General features: G+C 38.3%; 1 protein-coding gene across 1 annotated transcript; it reads right to left on the reverse strand.

Annotated features, from left to right (window-relative positions):
* Window positions 1–7,211: 7,211 nt before the first annotated feature.
* Window positions 7,212–9,343, reverse strand: LOC148034391 (threonine synthase, chloroplastic-like). Its single transcript, XM_087679338.1, has 2 exons — window positions 9,188–9,343; window positions 7,212–9,107 (listed from the first exon to the last, which is right to left on the reverse strand). Exon 2 carries the CDS (start codon window positions 9,056–9,058, stop codon window positions 7,421–7,423), a length of 1,638 nt encoding a protein of 545 aa, XP_087535464.1. The 5' UTR covers window positions 9,059–9,107; window positions 9,188–9,343; the 3' UTR covers window positions 7,212–7,420.
* Window positions 9,344–20,736: the final 11,393 nt, after the last annotated feature.

The raw sequence follows: 20,736 nt of genomic DNA on the forward strand, positions 1-20,736 counted from the left end.
AATAATATTCTCATAAAGAAATAGGGCGACATATTTTCCTTGATCCATCTTAAGTGCTTTAGCTCACATCCATTTAGTTACATAATCGGTACATACCAAAATGTACTATTAGAATGACATCATGTAGGTGGATCAATGGGATTGATAAAATCTATACCCCACTTCTCAAAAGGTACTAGTGTCAATACAAGGGTTAATGCCCTTGCAAAGCATTCAGTAGGTCTCCCAATACATTAACATCTATCACACTTCCTACAACATTCATACACATCCTTATATAATATAAGCTACCAATAACCAGCAAAAAGAACTTTCTTTACTATCAAAACTCTTGCAAAATGTCCCCCATAAGGTTCATTATATAACACAAATAAGATGTGTGGTACCTTATCTTCTCGAATGCACCTTCAATAAATTTTTTCATGAGAAAAATACTCATATAGATATCCTAACATCAAAGCATATGATCGTGATTGCAATAAAATACGATAGCCTTCATGCTTAATTGTAGCGGGTGGGTATTTAGCCGTACTAAGAAAATTAGCAACATCAACATGCCATGGCATTGTAATAGAAACTTCAAAAAGTTAAGCATTGGGTAACTCATCATCTACACCCTTTGCTATATCATCCAGTAATTAATCGAGACATATGATTTGCAGGAACATGTGATTGGTCAACACAAGTAATTGCTTCAAAATCAAAGTCTTGAAAAAGGAGCATCCATCTCGTAACTCAACCACTAAGTTCCAATTTATTACAAGTACTTCAATGCTTCATGATCCACATAGAAAATAAACTTGTTGCCTAATAAATAATGCCAAAACTTAATAATGGCAAACACCATTGATAAACACTCTTTCTCAATTGTGGTTTTGACTAGCATAATCAATCGGACGATCTATGTTCTTATCATAACCTTGGCATAGAATAGCTCCTGATGTATCCATAGAAGCATTAGCATGAATATGGAGCTCTTTAGTTCAATCAAGTGAGACTAAGATTGGGCCTTCAACAACCAACTTAATTTTTAGTTTCTCAAATGCAGCTTGGCACATTGAATCCCAATCGTAAGCTTAGTTCTTTTTAAGAACGGCTGTTAAAGGTAAATCTATTATTGCAAATGATTTAATAAAGCATCGAGAAAAAATTAGATACCCAAGAAACCCTCGTAATTGCTTCAAGGTTTGGAATGGAGGAAGATAAGCAATTTTTTGAACTTTGGCCATATTCATAACAATGCCATCACCAAAAACTAAATCCTAATAGTATACCACGTGGCACTCCAAATACACATTTATCAAGATTCAAAGAAACTCTTGTACACTCACAACATTGGAGCCCCTCTTCTAAACGATTAGCCATCACCAAAAACTATGTCCTAATAGTATACCACGTAGTATTCCAAATACACCTTTATCAAGATTCAAAGAAACTCCTATACACTCACAACATTGGAGCACCTCTTCTAAATGATTAGCCAATTGGTAATCATTATGCAATCTCAATTAATTATTGTCATTCACAAACATGTAATCATAAATAAGTAAACTTGATCAATAACACTTGAATAATGATACACAAGCAACACACGTCATGCAACAATAGCACATACCAGCACATATCATGTATCTTAATGAACATGGCATCAATAGCTTGTAAGGACTTCATCTTTTGACATCACAAATAACACTTGTAAGGACTCTTTCAACAGCATAGATTAAAAAGTGCTTGTTTAGCTTTATTTAAATCTATAGTAGGGCAAGCACAAAAATGATGAAAGCAAAAAGTTAAAAACATGGAAGAAAACAACTTTTATTTTTTATGATATTCTATTTTTTTTCTTTGTTTTATTTTAAAAAAAACTAAGCTCAATATTTTCTCTTCAAAAAAACTAGAGAAAATATAATTATAAATCCTCATTAGTTGCATGTGTAAAGAAATAGAAAAAAATTGCATCTCTAATATAAACACATTAAGTGTTTAACACCATGTAACAATAATGATTGTAACCATCCTACAAAATGGTTAGTAAAATAACCAAAAAATCAAAAAGAAACTTGGAAGAAAATCACAAAAGCACAAAAAATCTATGAAATGTCAATATCTGCATCACAACCAACCAAATATACCTTAATAACCTTAATAACTTAGGCCTTATATAGGGCATGCAATGCCTATGTCCTATCCATATGGTAGAATAAAACCAAAATAAGAGCTTGGTATCTAAATCATTGTGTGTTTTTAAATCCAATTCATTAAGTACAAAGGTTGAAAAACAATGCCACATAACCTTTGGAGGATTGCACCTAGTGCGATGGTCCCCTTTGTCTCCTTATCTCACAATTTTAATTTAGGTTCAAATTTTTGCTTTGTACTTTTTTTCATCAAAATCATTAATACAAACATGGAACCAAAGCTACACACCTTGGGAGGATTTTCTCAATCTAGATGATTCTTGCCCAACTTTGTATAGAGAAGTTTCAAATTTACGCAGGTTCAATTACCTTATTCTTGATTGTCACACTATTATGTATATAGTGGATACAAATTTATAGTTATCATTTGTAATGTGGTTAAAAATCTTATATCTATTAGATGAGCATTTGTTTTTGTGGATATAAATATATTTATTTACTTACAAGCTAGGTAGATTTCATAAGGTGCCTATGGTAAATGAGAATATATTCCCATTCTTGTATGCCAGAAGGAATTCTGGAGAGGGTACTATTGTGAAGGGCTTTATATAGACAATGTTTTAAGCTAGGTGAAATTCTCAACAGGGTACTATTGTGAAGGGCTTTATATAGACAATGTTTTAAGCTAGGTGAAATTCTCAAGAGCGGCATATTGTAGACAATTTATTGGGATTGACTCACCATGAATAAGCATGAAAACATAAGAGATAAGCTAGAAAAGGCAAATGTCAAAGTCTACCCTCTAAATCAATTGAAACAAAGTGTAATTATGAGATGTCAAGGCAAAAGATAAGACACCAACACAATCATATTGCCAGTAATGTTACATAAATGAAAGATGTCACAAAGTGACAAACTACATACATGCATATGCACACACACGTGCATATTGTATATGTGTACACGTATGGGTGTGTGTATAAGTAAAATCTCTCCTCGATAAAGATTAAAATAAAAAATAAATTCTCATAAAAATAGATCAATAAAGCTTATATGATTAAACTATTACAAAATAAATTTTGATGGACTATAGCTATTAGAGTGTAACACAATATGAACTATAAAACAAAGTAGAAGATTTAAAAGAACTCATGAGATTGATACAAATGAGCTATGGAAAAAATTTAAACATATACAAATATATTCATGTGTTCTTTCAAAAGTCCTCAGGGAGGAGCTTTTCCAAGTCTTAATAAGTGAAGGGTCTAGTTGCTACTTACATACATCCAAAAACGCATGGTAATAATCATTAGTGCTAACACATATTACAAGTATCAACACACTGAAACCTAATTACTATCGAAGTCCCACCTACTAAGATGCTAGAAAAACCTGATCCAAGGGATGTGTCAAATCAAATTTATTATTTAATACTTGAAAGATACAAAGTTTTGCTAACACAAAAGACATAACATTAAATCATCATTCTTAGTTTACAACTAGGCTTACATGTGCAACTAGGTTCAAGTAGTGGTATTATGTATTTTTTAAAATTAGTTCTTGATCTATCTTGTTTAAAATTCAAAGGTAAACATTTGGAATTGTGAGTGGTCTAAAAAATAGCTAAAATCAAATAAAGGTAATATATTTAGTTTATTGATATTTAAAAGCTAGTTCCTTTTATTAGAAGGCCTTAATGAGACCCTACTGTGATTTGGTGTTTACATGAAGTGCATTGATATTGTGAAATTTGTTAACATATGTTAGCATAAGAACGAATGCTAACTCATAACAATAGTATCATTCTATGATTAAATATAATCAATACCATTCTATGATTGAGTTTACACTTATATCTTAATTTGTATGTTCAAATAAACTATATGATTTTTTAGAATGTATTATTCAAGTTCGATTACTCACAAGTTTCTAAAACTAATCAAATTTCATTATAAACTTGTCACATGACTTAAGATGTCATGTTGATAAAGAGTACCTTGCAAAATATAAAACCAAAAAATAAAGCTACTTGGTCAAATTCTTAGATGTAATGATATTCAAAATTCACTAACTGATGGTTAAGACTTATAATTTTTTTAAAGCATAGTAGTAATACGAAAAAACATATAAATATGCTATATAAGCAACGTGTCGAAGAGATGGCACAAGTCTCTTTGTTGTTTTATAATTTATAGGAAAAGGTGCCATTCTCCCGTCTTTCAAAAACATATGTACTTCTCCTTCCTTTTTTGTACTTTCCTTTGTTATTCAACATGAGAAAAAGAAGAAAATGTAGATTCTAACCTTTTAGAAGATCATACATATGGAGATTATGATTGCCCTTGCTATGCTAAAGTGAAACCTACAATGATGAGACAAAATAGAATGAGCAAACTACATTAATTCTAAGTACAACACTTATAAGTTTCGTGTTTAAAAATAACTAGGAATTATGATTTATTTAATGCAAAATAACCAAACTATTAGTTTAACTTTAGCCGAACTAACTAAATATAACGGTGTATGTAATTACTAAATGTAACTATATATGCAAAGGTAACTGTATAAAATTAATTACATGATTAAATCAAAGTATGTACCTAGAATACTACATAATGTCTTGCTTTTGATGAAGGCAATGATAAGTCTAACTATATATGAAAAGCTAATTACATAATAACTAAATCAAATTATGCTCCTAAAGAATTAGGCAATAATAAGTCTATTATTATTATATGCATGGCCAAAAAGATATAAATTAATATTAACTAGTACTTAAAGTTTTTTATTATGCTCTCACACATTATTAACTAACGTACCAAGCACCAAGCCATCACTAATTACTACTAATACTTAAGTTGTTGACTAAGTAATTAATCATTAATCATTACTATTAGTTCTTAAATAATTAGAAAAATTAGTTCTTGACTAATTACAAGTTATTAACTATAATTATTAACTTATACTTCAATAATATAAATTAATATTTACTAATAAGTTTTTGATTACGCCTCACTCTTCGACCGCATGAACTACCTTGTGGGGCTACTATTGAACACCCAGAGTGACTTCTCTTACTGGTTGACCTCATGCTCACTTATCTCCACCTTGGTCTACAGCAACAGCTCCTCTCGCCACTTCACCTCTTGTTTGTTGTGCATGATCACTTGCCTTCTTCGTCTGCTGCGCCTCACTTGCCTTCACTACACCTTGCTTGCCTTCTTCTCCAGCTTGCAAGCTAACAAATAGTGAGAGTTGCTTTAAGAAGTTATCTTTAGGGTTATATATAGGACTTCCCAATCAATGCATGTCAGAAAATTGTTTTTGTTAGGTGCTGTAGTCTCTAATATTTCAACATCCTAAGCACACACACAATCAGAAGATATCAAACCCTACCACATCCCAACTAAAGTGAAGCACTAAACTAGGCATCAGGTAATGCACCAAAAGACTTTGAATGCATCCATACACAAGGGGAAAAAGAGGATACAGGTAAGCCAGACAACCTACCATCCTTTTTTGCAAACAATAAACAGACTGCTAGCTGTAAACTACAAATATAGGACCAAACTTGTGTGAAAACTATGTTGAAAGTCCTTTCTTCACATCTTGATAGTTGTACAACTGTAAATCTGCAATCTTGGTGTTGTACAGTTAGCGAGGCTAGATTGCTTCCATTACAGTAACCAATAATTTGGAAAAAAGGGTTGCCCAACAAGAAAAAGGTTGCAATAGTCAGAGTCACTCTTTCATCTTCCATTGTTCTCATCTAAATATAAACAGACAAAGACTAAATAATTATTTACCAGGATTTTGTTTTGCTACAACTCCTTGGATATTCTAAAAAGACTGAAATAAGCTCGTACTTGATGCTCTTAAGGTGTACATTGTTGTCCTGTCCTGCAAAGCTCCATACCTGTAGCGTTCAAAGCTGCTGTTAAGGTTTACAGTATTGCCCTGTCCTGTAAGCTTCATACCTACGGTGCTCAAAGTGTCTAGCCCTTCTGTGGAGACTTAAGCTTCAGAGTTGATGCTCTTTAGATTTACATCAAGTTACCTGTCCTGTAAATACTTACACTTGGAACTCAGACCAATTAAGCTCTAAAGGTCAGAAATACAATGACAGGCTTCCTCACTTTTTACAGTATTGCCCTGTCATGTAAGCTCCATACCTATAGTGCTCAAAGCATCTAACAGCTGGTCAGTGGAGATGTCAGCTTCATGGCCAATGCTCTTTACGTTAACAGCACGCTACAATATCCTGTTAGCTCCATGCCTATACCTGGAACTCAGACCTGTAAAGCTCAGAATGCCAGAGATCAGAAGGCCAAGAATCGGTAAAAGACAGTAAACAAAGTACTGAAACTTAATACAGGGGCCATGAGAACAAACTTATGCGTACCTCTTCATGATCAACATGACCTTACTACAATTCTACATCCCTGACAAGGAATGCCATCAGGAGATGATGTCCAGTATTTCATTCTTGATAAAATGCAAGTGCCTACTATTTTACTGTACCAGTAAATAAAATCAGAGATCCGTGAAATTCCAGCCCATAAAGCTCAATTTTTGGGTAACATAAAGCCACTCGTCAAAATGAAAGGTGCAATTTACCACAAAAACAGTGTCTACCGTGGTTGCACATTGTGACCTGTCAAGATGAAATGTGCCAGTGACCTCAAAGACATTAGCACTTTATGCCAGTTTGCTCCTCAGAAATGTGCCTGTGCCACACTTGGCCCATTTCATGATTATCCTGTAAGCTCCATAGCTAACTTGGAAACTCAGACCAATAAAGCTCAAAACATCAGAGATACACTAACTAGCTGCCTCAGAAGGCCAGGAAGTGGTAAAAGACGGTAAACAAACTACAAAGCTTAAAACAGGAGACGCAAAACAAACTTATGGATATCTTAATTATCAACCTGACCTTATTAAAACTCCCATATCCCTAACAAGGCATGCCGCCTAGAGATCATGTCCAATATTTCATCTCAATAAAATACAAGTGCCTATTATTTTTACTGTACTAGTACACAAGGTCAGAGATCCGCAAAGTTCCAGCCCATAAACCTCAATTTTTTTGTACCATAAAGATAAAACCAAACACAAACATGCCGGTTGTCAAAATGGAAGGTGCAATTCACCACATAAACCCTGTGGTTGCACATTACACCTGTCAAAATGAAATGTGCCAGTGACCTCAAAGATACTGACACTCTGGGTCAGTCTGAACCTCAGATATGTGCCTGTGCCGGACTTGGCCTATTTCATGGTTATCATGCCAATGACAATTTCTTCCTCAGCACATCCATGACAGACCCTAAATCAGCTTTTATCTCAGTTGGTGGGTTAGCATACTTTGACTGCAACTCTGGTATCTCCTTTGAGTGATAAGCAATCTTGGACTGAGTGAACTTCAGCCCATGAGCTGTACTCACAACAACAGTACGATCAGTTGGGCCAATCACATTCTTCTCTCGCAACTTCATCAAGGCAGACAGTGCCACACCAGTGTGTGGGCAAGTAAACATCCCAGTCATATCAGCCAATGCAGTGGCATCCATTAGTTCTTCTTCTGTAGCCTCTTCTACAATCCCATCAGAATTTCGAAGAGCATAAACTGCACGATCAATGGAAACTGGATCACCAATTTGAATAGCAGATGCAAAAGTGGGGCTGGCCTTCACAGGTGCATAATTCTTCCACCCCACCTTATAATACAGATACAGGGGATTGGCATTGGCAGCTTGTGCACAGACCAGCCTGGGAACCCGACTAGTCAAGCCAAGTTCTTTGCACATAACAAACCCCTTATAGAAAGCATAGATATTCCCAAGATTGCCTCCAGGTACAATAACCCAGTCAGGAACCTCCCAATCAAACTGCTGACAAATCTCTATGGCTGCAGTTTTCTGGCCTTCCAAGCGAAGGCTGTTCAAAGAATTTGCCAAGTATATGGGCATTGCTTCTGTAACTTCTCGAATAAGACGCATGCACCCATCAAAATCAGTGTCCAGGCTCAACACAACTGCCCCATTGGCAATCGGTTGCACCAGCTGGGCGATTGAAATTTTGTTTGCTGGCAAAAACACAATAGCAGGAATGCCAGCTGCAGCACAATAAGCTGAAAGTGCTGCAGATGTATCACCAGTTGATGCACAGCCGACACCAATGAGAGGCTTATTCATTTTCCTTAACCTGTTCACTTGACTGACCAAGACTGTCATGCCAAGATCCTTAAAGCTCCCTGTGTGACTGATACCGCAATGCTTCACCCATAAATCATTCATGTTCAGCATCTCCTTGCCATAACGCTCTGCCCAGAACAAATTTGAGTTCCCTTCAAAAGCACTCACAATATCGTCATTGTCAATCTCAGGAAGTACCCACTCTTTCTTACTCCAAACCCCTGATCCAAAAGGCCAAGTGGTTTTACCAACACGGGAATCAAACAGAGCTTTCCAGTACTTCCCATCATATTTCCTAAGGGCCTCCATATCATGCTCAACATCCAGAAGCAGACCGTTTTTGCTTCTGTAAATGACCTCGTCCAGCGAATACTCCTCATCAGTAGGGTCATACGGGCTGAAAGGGACATACTTCGCAGAGAAGGTAGTCGGCGGCTCAGACAAACCATGGCGGCGGGCCTCATCACGGATGCTATCAGTTGTCTTCTTTTTCCCAGAAGCCGGAGCGGAAGGAGAGTCTCCATGAGTGAGCAGATCTGGTGAATTGTGCTCTGTGGGCCTGCTGCCAATGGTGGCTTTTATCTGAAGACCCCATCTAGGGTTTTTTTTGGGGATGGGACCAGGCCTCGAAGCTCCCTTCCATTGGAAGTGAGCAGGGGAGGCATGCTCCATGTGCAGAGCATTGCTACCAAATGCTGCCGACTGACCCAACGCAGCAGCTGCCATTTGAATGTGCGTCACAGTAAAACAAAAAGCTTCCTTTTCAAAGATCTAACTGCAGGACATATCCACAAGGGTCAGCTAAAGAGAAAACACAAGGAGACAGACACATATCACACACACACACACACACACCGCGAGAGCGCGCGCGCGGGAGAGAGAGAGAACTCGCGTGAGGAAGAAGCCTGCTGCATGCTCTCACTTGCCTCCAAAAACCTTCCTGAATGGTGCTGTGGATAAAAATGTATTGGCATCTCTTGGGCCAACTAGGGTGGAAAGCCACAACATGTGTTAGGCATTTACTAGCACCAATTGATAATGGTATGTGTGAGTTTTGGGGAGCGGCGGGGAGGGGGGGGGGGCGGGAGGGGGGGGGGGGGGGGGGGGGGGGGGGGGGGTGGGTGTGGTGAAAACCCCTCCTCAATCACAACCAGAAGTACAAAGAGTATAGAGGCTTTAGTGAAAGCAACACCTGCAAAGTGTGGGCACACCATACACATGGCAAAACACCAAAGGCTGTCATAGAAAAGGCTAAATGTGGGTACCACAGACATGATGGACATCCAGAGGCTGTAGCAGGGGCCTCACAAAGTGTACAAAGGCTGTAGTACAAGGCTAACTGAGGAGTTTACAAGTTTATGTTTGAGGCATTAGGGCTAGGAAATACAAAACTAAAAAAGTCTATCTGAATAGAAGGACTGATGAGGTTTGTCCTTCTCCTGGTGGTCTTCTTCTTCCTCTTCTTCTTCCTTTGCTCCGTTTTCTTCTTCTTCTTTGACTGCAACTAGATAGGCCTTTTGGGACCTCTTTTTGGCATGGTAGAACTTCTCAGTGTGTCTGGTCCTTTTGCAGAAGTCACAAAAGAGCTGATCCTTCTTGCCTTTGTACATATGGCCAACATATAATGCATGTTCATCTCTAGAGGTGCTAGGTTCTTCCTTAGCTTTTAGCCTCTTTTCCTCCTCTAACAGTGATGCCTGGATATCAACAAGTTCAGGGTTTGGCATATTAATTAGAGTTGTTGATACATTATATTCATGAGGCAAACTCTTAAGTAGAACACCGATGCAAACATCTTCATCCATTTTAATGTTGATTCTTGCAAGTTGGATTAGAAGTCCTTCCATATAATTTAGATGTGTGGCAAGTGATGTGTTGGACTTCATTTCAAGCCTAAAAAACTCTATCAAGAGACCATACTTTGATGATTTAGACTGTGCACCGAACAAAGTGTCAAGTCTCTTCCATGTATCCTATGAAGTCTCACAGTTATCCACATCAGCTTTCTGCCAAGTAGCTGCTAGGGTAGCATCCCGGGGCTTCTTCTCTTGTCCATTAGTAATGGCCCAGAGACCCTTCTTCATCAAGATGAGTTTGATGCAGGTCTGCCAGGTGTGAAACCCGACTCCTTTGAAGCGAGCAGTTGGAGAGTCTTTTCCCATGTTAGAAGGCTGGAGCAACAATAGGTCAGCACTAGATTTCAGCAGCAGAGTAGTTGAGTATAAGTGTCAAGAAGCACTAGGTGAGTGTCAATGGACACTATGTCCTTGAATCTTCAACCTTTCAAAAAATCCTTCAAGATCTTTCAAACCTTAGTCTTCATAATTTCCATCGAGAATCAATCTTGAAACTCTGAATTTTTTCGGTAATAGAGTTGATTTTTAATGTGCCAAAAGACACGAGCAATGGCAGTGTAGTATCAAAGGATACTAGTTTGAACTTAGATGTTTGTTGCTTGAGTTTGACTTGATGATCTTCAAAAAACTTCCAAGCCTTCAAGATACTTCACAAATGTCTTCTCCTTGATGTTTGTCACTGAGTAAGTCAGTGAATCAAAGTGGTAGTAGGTTGGTTTGAGTGTTAGAAGAGAAAAAATGAAGAGAGAGAAAAGCTTAAAGTGAAATGGCTATGGAGGACTAGATTTTCTGACAAATAGGCGACTGATTTTTCATTTATAGCAACGTATACAAGCGATTATTTTGGAAGATCTCTGGTGGGTGGAAGGCTTAAAAGGTGGGCTTCAATTGCCCTAAGATCACAGAGAGTATGGCATCGTGTAGAGGGAGATTTGACAGTACGAACGGCACACGCACAAAAACAGGCAACAACGTCCAATTTCTGAAATGTTGGCTCGAATGATCACCAATGTTCAACTGTGATGTACCAGGGAGCTGTGCCCTGTGGTGATGAAGAGATTCTCAAAAGACATCATGAACTGAAATGGCTTGTAGTATGAGATCCAGGGGCTTAATCAGAGCTATGCATTGTTTGGCTATGGTTGCCACAAGCTTGACTGAAGATGAAGTTGAGAAAAGAAGTCATACATTGATCTTGAGTTGTTTAGGGGTGAAGAGGAGTTGAATAAGCAGAGAAGAGACCTGAGACATGTTAAGCCATGCTCAACTGAGCTCTAATACCATGCTAAATATGAGGGATCTAGAGCATGGCAGATGCGAAAGCTATGGAGGTTGAAAGAGGAAAAAGGAACTCGTGAAGACATTGACCTTGACTAGGACAAATTGTTACACAAGTGAATTAGGTTCCAAGATTGAGACTTGAACTCATAAACACAATCTTGTGTATTGACAATGACATGACACTTTACTGGACAGAAAAGAGTACTATCGTTGCATTAGAAAAAGAGTGCAAGTACAATGCTTTATAGGAATTGGGTGGTGGTACTTTCTCCTATTGTGCATATGGGATTCTGATCCTGAGCCCTCACTACTTCTCCACAAAGGGACTAAAGTAGGTGTGATTGCAAATATCTCAACATGGCACACTTCACTGCAACAGCTAATGACATTGATACCACTACATGGGAATAGAGTTTCCCACACTAAAAGTTAATAGTTGGTCTGGCTGGCCTTATCGGTGAGACCCACTAACCGTGCAGTTGTTGTAGACTTGCAAAGCTCACAAGGCTTTGTATCACACTCTTTGTACTTTTGTGAGCAAAGGGAAGCAGCAAATTGGGAGGAGGTGAGTTGGTAGGTCCCTCCCATGTTGATGATGAGAGGTAGGGTTTAAGGGGGGTGGTTGAACCACCATTACACTAGGCGTCGATTAATATGGGTCCTCTTACTAACATAGTAGTAAGCTTTTCCTTTTTAACTGATTAACTAATAACTAATACTAACCTAACCTAAGTAGACTAACTACTAACATTACCAACTACACTAACTACTTTCTAACTTAACTATCCACAACTAATTGACCTAGCTAAGGATTGTAGTTTTGTAACCTTTTGCTTTAGAAGATTAAGTGTCTTGAAAACTAATTGGTTTGGTGTTCCATCAGCATGAAAAGGCGTTGAGGCTATAGCAATGTCTATTCATTTACGTGCTTAGGTAGACTATATGGTCACATTATCTCTTGATGATGTAGAAGACTAAATGAAGTTCTAAGCATGTTCTTTCTTTCATTTGGTTGAGGTCTGGGCTTTGCACAATTACTTATGGGTATAAGCAAGTGTTTGGATATATGTTTTGAAGCAAAGTAAGGACATGGAGAATTTCAACAATAATAAGAAGGCAAAAGTTATAAAAAACATTTTTAAAGATACACGAGACGATATTGGTAATGCTACATGCATTGACATCTACTATGGGCAATGTTGATAATCTTGATTGGCACACCATTGTTAACAATCCATGGCCATGAATGATAACATTGGTGTCTAAAAACATCCACCTCCCACCTCAACCTCAAAAGCATTTTTGCAATCTGGATTTTATAAATGCTTGTGATAATGGGAGGGCGGGGGGAGAGTTGGCATCCCCGCCCCCTCCTCGATTGCAAGGTTTTTGGGGGATGGTTGAGCCCCATGACACTAGCCATCAATTAAAATGGGCCCCCATACTAACAGAGCTATAATTTGTTTCTTTTTAATTTGATTAACTAATGACTAATAATAACCTAACCTGAGTAGACTAACTATTAACTACACTAACTCCTTTCTAACTTAACATGCAATCAACTACGCACTTCATGCATGATGTTTAAGATCCCCCAAGGAACAAAAGCCCTACCAATAACATCACGTTACAAAAGCCTCAACATTCCTTGCTTTGACATATTTATCACACAAATATCAATTTTCCTAACTATAAGTATATGGTATGCATGCCTTATCATTAACAATTGAAAGATTCACATACATTTAAGCTCTTCCTCTCATTGTCTCACAGTAAATGCAATACCCTTGATGTAATATTGCCTATGTTTTGTAACAAGTTCCTCGACCACAAATTGTGCAAAGACACCAAGTCTTGGCTTAAAAACATCCAACTATATGAGAACTCTATTTCTGTCTCTCTCATTGCCTTACGGGTGAATTAGGACCCCAATTTCTTCATCTATCAATTGCCATGCATAAGAACAATGGATTTAAAAATAAAAATAAAGACATTAATAATGAAACAATAGAGAATATAAAATTTTAACGTTTCTTACCTACAGCTGCGCAACTCCACGTGTTCTCCATGCCAATGATCATCATCCACGACATCACCATCATCATCATCATCATCATGACGATAGTCAACAATGAAGCCTATTGCTCTTCCCCCCTATGGCAGCTGTAGTAGCCATGCAAACTGTGCCAACTGCCTAGCGACCCCCCCCCCCCCCATTAGCCTATAAAAGGCTGTGTTTTGGATGCTGAAAAGAGACTGATATGATGTCCTAGAAGAGGAAGATAGTGCGGAGAGAGAGAGATATATATACAAAAGGAAAGAGAGAGATATAGTGAGAAAGAGGAGAGAGATAGAGGAAGATAGTGGGGAGAGAGATATATGATGTCCTAGAAGAGGAAGATAGTGGGAAGAGAGAGAGACACAAGGAAAGAAAGAGATATAGGGAGAAAGAGGAGAGAGATAGAGTGACGTAATTTTCTTCTTCTCCTACCTAGGTTGAATTTCATCAAGATTATTGAAGCCATAGAACCACACATCCATTATGGCTCCAAAGAAGAAAAGCTCGTGTGCTGCAAGAGCCACATGATCCATGATAGCAAATATGAGTGGAGATCATAATTTAGTCCCTGCGATGCAAACCCAAGTTTCCCTAATCCATATAAGTTGAAAAGTTAACTTTGTTCTATTATTTGAAAGGATAGTAGCTTTGTGATTCAAGTAGGATTAGCATTTGTATGCTACATGTTTATGTGATAATCCTAAAATTATGATGTTATATTCTACTATTCTTCATTCAAGAATTGCATGACCTAAAATCTTCAATATAGTGTGTTCCTATAATTGTTTATGATGAATGCTTCATGTCTATGGGGAAGTCTTGAAAATTTTCTACAACTTGTGGTCATTTCTTCATTTAGAAAGATTATGTTGCAATACAAATATTTCAAGTAGATTGTTGTTTGGCATTGATCATATGGATACCACGATGATAGAATGGACTATTTATCCTAAGAGAGTCAATCTTAGAATTTGAGCAAACATCCTAAAAGGATTTGATGACTTGACCCATGTCGATTAGATTTAGATTGAGTTCATGCTTTAAACCCCAAACAAAATCCAAGGGGAAGAGTAACCCAAGGTTGTTCAAAGATTTCCTTCTCGGTAAATTAACCTTTGAATAAATGATGAATGAGTTTTTGGTTATGCATCCCATGATTTAATGATGGATCAAGAAATAATTTATTGTGATTGTAAGCTAGGTTTCTTACTAAATCTAATCGAAATCAAGTTGATGGAAGGAAGGATGCACTAGGCCTCCCCCTAGGCTAGTTGTAGGGATCCTATTCCAAGAGGTTTAAAATTGCCACTTTTGGGATGCTTGGATTGGCCCCATTGTGAGAAGTCGATTAGTAGGGAGCCAGTTGGGTAGGAGGAGCTAAGGGCACCAAGATGACTCTGGCTAGTAAAGTCCTTACCTCTTAGGAGCTGTCTAACCCCTACGTGATCTAGAATGGTCTTTTTAGGGCCCTAGTACTAGTTGACATGGAAAAATCTTGGAGGATGTTAAACCTTCAGATTGATGTTACTTTCGTATGGGCAGAAGGGAAATTGTAATTAGAAACCTTCAAAATAATAAAGGACTTGTTTTTCAATGGTTGTTTGATCTTGTTTTCATATTGTGCCCTAAGTTATGTGAACAAAACCTACGCTATAAAAGGCTAATTAAGGAAGCTAATTTTTAAGTGCTCAAACATAAATGTGGTAGATAATTAGGTAACTAAAACAACCCATTGAGGGAAGCGAGAGGGCAAGACTCCCAATAGGTTCTTCCTATGGTAGGGTGGTCCCAGTAAGCTCAAACCCAAACAAGCCACCACTAAGAAAAATATCAGGGAAAAGAAACAGAAGAACAGATAGGACCGGACTTCCCCAAGCAATCCACATTCTATGTAAAAAATTTGACATGATCTACGTACTCATGCGACCAAAAGCTTGGTGATATGCATGACAAATAGGCACCCTGGTCCCCGTAATCAAGCACACAAAAAGAATAGAAACTCAAACACACCGTATCGCAGACATTGACTAGACTCAAAACACAAATTAAAGATTTGGACAATTAGAATAAACACAGACAAATATGACCGACAATTAGTAAATTAGAAAGTCACATTGTCCCAAATAGAGACCAAATAGGAACCCAACTCAGTGTCATTTTTACGGGACCAAAGTGAGATTATACCTCGTGGGGGTCAATGTACTGAACTCCTCCTCATTTTTCACTCTCTTTGAACCAAGTGCCACACGAGTCCACTTTGGTTTGAGTGATCTTGTGCCGAGTAAACACTCGAAGACTCACACTAGAAGGCAATAGAAGACTTGATTGTTAGAGATCAAATTCAGGTCAATCCTCATGTGGAAACAGCAAGAACCTTCCCACTTGCAGAGTGGACTAAGGAGAACCTAGGTGATAAACCCCATGCCATTCTAGCAAGTGCCCAACAATGCTACTTAGGATGACTCCTGATGGACCACTAAAAATTGTGCCGCTTGAAGTAGTCCAAGCAAGCACATTATATGCAGTTATCAAATCATAAAATTAGATAGGGGAAAGTTGTTAACCTGAATAAGGGATTCTAGAAATTTTCTCATACTAATGGGGATGTAACCTTGGCAAAATATGGAAGCTTGGGATAATTTTCTAGTATTCTAAGCCACACATATGTTAGCGATGCATCCCTCTAATTACGGTTGGAGAAGAGAAGTGATGTGCATCCTAGACCACTATATGATATGTATCCCAACTATACCAAGAAAGAAGATGGGTTTGGGATAGGCGTTACTATTACATTAACACAAATGGTTTCCAGTACATCCAAACCAACTTAAAGAGGATTCAATGTATGGAAACTTGAAGCTTGTAACCATTTTTATATTCTCGGTATTTAGGAGAAATCCCACTCTACACACCCATGGCCGAGCAATTTGCTTGGACCATTATATCTATGACAAAGTGATAAGAGTAATCCCAGCCCATAGAGTGTCAATACAAGGTCATTCCTATCACGATGGGTTTCGTATAGAAGGTCTTCCTAATCACGATTCATAGTACAGGCTTTTATATATCCATAATAAACCACCAGGCTATTATCCTATGGATCTAGCTTATTATCATCCCTAAGGATTCTACCTTAGAGTTGTAATGCCCTCGGGCTATAAATAAAGGAGACTATCTTTCTTATCCATATAGAAATTACTTACTTGATGTAAATCTTGGCTTAGGCCACATATAATGAAATAACTTCCATTTACTTTCATTATTTGTGTATTGATTATACTCAATTTCGATTCCTAAATAAAAATTTATTGAAGTTTAGTAATGCCAACATTAAGCAAGAAGTTAGTTCTAAGTATTCCAGGCACGAAAAGTAAGTATAAAAATTATGTTAACATTAGGGTACCATGCATGCTCGAAGTCTTGCTAAAGCTCAGGAGAACAAATTCATTCTCAAGCAAGTCAAACCACCAAAGTTTGATGGCAAAGGAAAGTATGTTGAGGCTAAGGTAGAGATATGGATAAAGCCATGGAAGATTACTTCATCATTGTCGAAATTGCTTCCTCAAATTACTTCACCATTTCACAATGAGTGTCCAAGTTTTGCCATGGTTTGAGCACTCCCTTGGATACACATCTTGAGGTGATGCATCCATTTAATCTCCAAGATGCCTCAATTTGAGCAAGACCCATTATCCAAGAGCTGCAAACAAAGCCTAAAGGTGGCAAGCTATAGAGCCAGAATTAATAGAACAAAGGTGGATCATGAGGCTATGCCAAAAGAATCCAAGGACAACATCAAACTAGCCAAAGGAAGAAGGTCAAAACTAATGCACTTGGGGACATACCTACAAGGGACAACAAAAAAGCTCCCAGACATTTCCATTATAACAACAAGCCAAGCCACTTTAAGAGGCAATATTCAAAGCTTGGCTAGAATTTTCGCCAAGGACAATGTTGTGGACAAAACCAAGCATCTATGGCTAGAGGAAGAGCTACTAGTGTGACCTTTAAGGAAGTAGAAGAAGGAGAATACCTAATCCTAGAAGCAAGTATCGAGAAGGCAACAATACATGCCACCCTCCATAAGACAGGGTTGAATCACAAGTTTTTGATGCTTTAGACCCCAGTAATCTACCAAGGTAAACCTTTTAGGATTTTGATTGATGGAAGCACCCACTCATTCATTTCACCAAAGTGCGCTAGAAGATTAGGAATAGACATTGTGCCTACATCAAAGTTGATTGTGGAATTGGCAAATGTAAAAGAAGCTCTTTCTACTCAACAAACTAGTAATGTGGAATTTAACTTAGGAGGGAATCTTTCCAACATGAGGTTCAAGGTAATGATCTTGCCCATGAGTGATTGCTAGGAATGGACTAGTTGATCCCCAATGATGTTCATATCCACTGTGGGAGAGGCCAAGTCACATTCTAGGATCAAAAGGGTGAATAAGTAACCACTCAGGGAGAAGTGGGAAAACCAAAAGTCCGGTTGGCAAAAGCTTCTTGCCTAGTGAAAGGATTACGAAAAGGACTGCATGTCTACTTAATCAAACTTGATAAAGTTGAGTAGGGTAGAGAGACTGAGGAAGAGCCATACTGGCTAAAAGAATATGTAGATGTATTCCCAAAAGAGCTGACTGAACTTCCACCTCAAAGAGAAGTTGATCATGAAATCAATCTTGTACCAAGAGCCAATTTGATTGCTAAGAGACCTCACCAAATGTCTATCCTAGAGGCCATTGAGTTGAAGGAGCAACTCAAAAAACTATCGAATTAGGGGTGCATTATGCCTCCATTAGGCCAAGCAGTTCACCATGGGGAGTCCTAGTGCTATTTCAAAAGCAAAAGGATGGAACTCTCCATCTTTGCACTGATTACCGCAAGCTAAACTAGGTGACAATCAAGAATAAGTACCCTATTCCAAGGATAGATGAGCTACTTGATAGATTCCAAGGGGCAAATATTTTCTCCAAGATCGACCAAATAAGGATCAAGGATGAAGACATTCCAAATATCACTTTCAATACAAGATATGACCACTTTGAGTTCTTTGTGATATCTTTCGGACAGACCAATGCTCCTACCACCTTCAATAGCTTAATGTAGGGCATTTTTTGACCCGATCTTGATGATTTTGTTATTGTCTTTTTTTTAAACATTTTGACATATTCCAAGAACGATGAGGACTACAAATCACAACTTCGCATCATCTTTGATACCATGAGGACACATAAGCTCTATGCAAAAAGGAATAAATGTGCCTTCTTAAAAGATAGATTGAGTACCTTGGGTTCATAGTATCTGTCAAGGGAATCTCAGTGGATCCAACCGAAGTCAGGGATATTTAGGAATGGCCACCTCCAACATCAATTAAAGAGTTGCAAAGCTTTCTAGAACTAACCAAATGATTTTGGATTTTTATCAAAGATTATGTCTTGATCACTACACCCTCACTTATTTGCTCAAGAAGTAGGTCACTATTGTGTGGAATCCCATTGAACAAGCTAGCTTTGAAAAGCTCAAGAAGCAGGTCACTATTGTGTGGAATCCCATTGAACATGCTAGCTTTGAAAAGCTCAAGAATAGCTTGGTAATAGCCATCATTCTAATGCTACTCAATCTAAGTAAAGAATTTGAGGTTGTAGCATATATGAGCTCTCTTGCACTAGCTTGTGTGCTTATGTAAGAAGGTCATTCTATAGCTTATTCTTCAAGGAAGTTAAAGACTCATGAGAAGAACTATGCTACTCATGATTTGGAGCTATTAGATGTGATTCGTGCTTTCAAGTGTTGGGGGTAAAGGTGCCTCCGCCTAGCCACCCGTGTATTACTACATTGACAGTACCCGCCATTGCACGCTGCAGGTGTGCTGGGCACCCATCGTCACTGTCACTTTATTCTTTAGTCTTTCAGTGACAATTTGAATAAAGGAAGGCCCAGTCACACACTATGACTGCTGGAGTTCCCATTTCATCTCTCTCTCTTTCTTTCTCTTGCTCTCCCGCCATAGCTCTTCCAAGAAAGCTTCAATCCTTCTCACCTTTCAATTGTTATCAGAGCATGGATTCATGACTACTCAAGCTTGGTTCATGGTGTCTTCAGCTTCCTATTGATTACCTACACTCATTGGGTCTCCTTCACAGTAGCTATAGACGAGACTCCCTTGAGCTCCCATCACTCCTGGGCTTCCCAAGCACCTTCCCGATCCCTTTGGGCACCCTCAGGGCATTGTATCAGAGGTATTGCTTCTTTTGCTTCAGGGTTTTCATTGGTTTACTAGTCACACATGGTATTTATAGGAAGGGGCAGCCACCATTGGTCCTCCCTCTTCTCATATCTCATTTGGCTTAATACAAGACTTGCTAAGGCTTGTTGTGTGCCTTCTTTGGCACCCCCTCAAGGTTCCTTTGAACCTAAATTATCTATTTACGAGCAATAGCACCATTAGATTAGCCACATCAATTTGCGTTGTTTCATGGCAGTAAAGGGTAGCACTCCTACTCCATGGCAATTACCGTACTTTGTCTCTTGGGTACTAGAGCAATGCTTGGCAATGTTGGTTGCAATGTATTGATGCTTCTTTTGAGCTTTGGGACATTGATTTGAGCACACATTGACTATAATATACAACAACAAGTCTGTCTAGGTCTCAGCAAAAGTGTACAAGTCCAAAAGCTCATCTACATACACTATCTCATACCTGTATGCTATGCCATTGATGCCTATGCTTGGTGGATGTTGTGCTAATGCTTTGCCATCATTTTGGTGATGATTTCGACCTGCAAATACTCAGTTTCAAGCAATGAATGTCTACTGTACATAGTGGGTTGAAGTGGATTGCCTTTGGTTATGCCTATTGATTTCTGGCTATGTCTTGGATGTATGCAATGCTATATTGACATTCGGGGACGACTTTGAGATTGGCTTTCATATAGGATCATTGATTGAGCTTGAGCTCAGCTTTGGAAAGCATTTGGATGCTCCATCTTTGATGTACTTATGGCATGTAATTTGCTTATGTCTGATCGGTCTTGACATGCTTGGCCTTTGCCACCACTACTACATGGTACATTGTTTGGAGCCGATTGCTACTAGAGCTTTGTCTTGGCTTGAATTTGGATTCCCAGAGCTTACTTGGGATATTTCTAGGCGTGCCAAATTTGTATTTGGGATACAATTGATGTCTATGGATGCTATGATTGGAGG

This window comes from Lygodium microphyllum, chromosome 6, assembly GCF_053477565.2.
Source record: "Lygodium microphyllum isolate KBCC chromosome 6, Lygodium_microphyllum_v1.1.10, whole genome shotgun sequence".
In the NCBI taxonomy this organism is placed as follows: Eukaryota; Viridiplantae; Streptophyta; class Polypodiopsida; order Schizaeales; family Lygodiaceae; genus Lygodium; species Lygodium microphyllum.

What these genes read in the sequence shown, in the direction of transcription:
- LOC148034391 (XM_087679338.1), bottom strand. Translation starts at nt 9,058, where the DNA reads ATGGCAGCTGCTGCGTTGGGTCAGTCGGCAGCATTTGGTAGCAATGCT.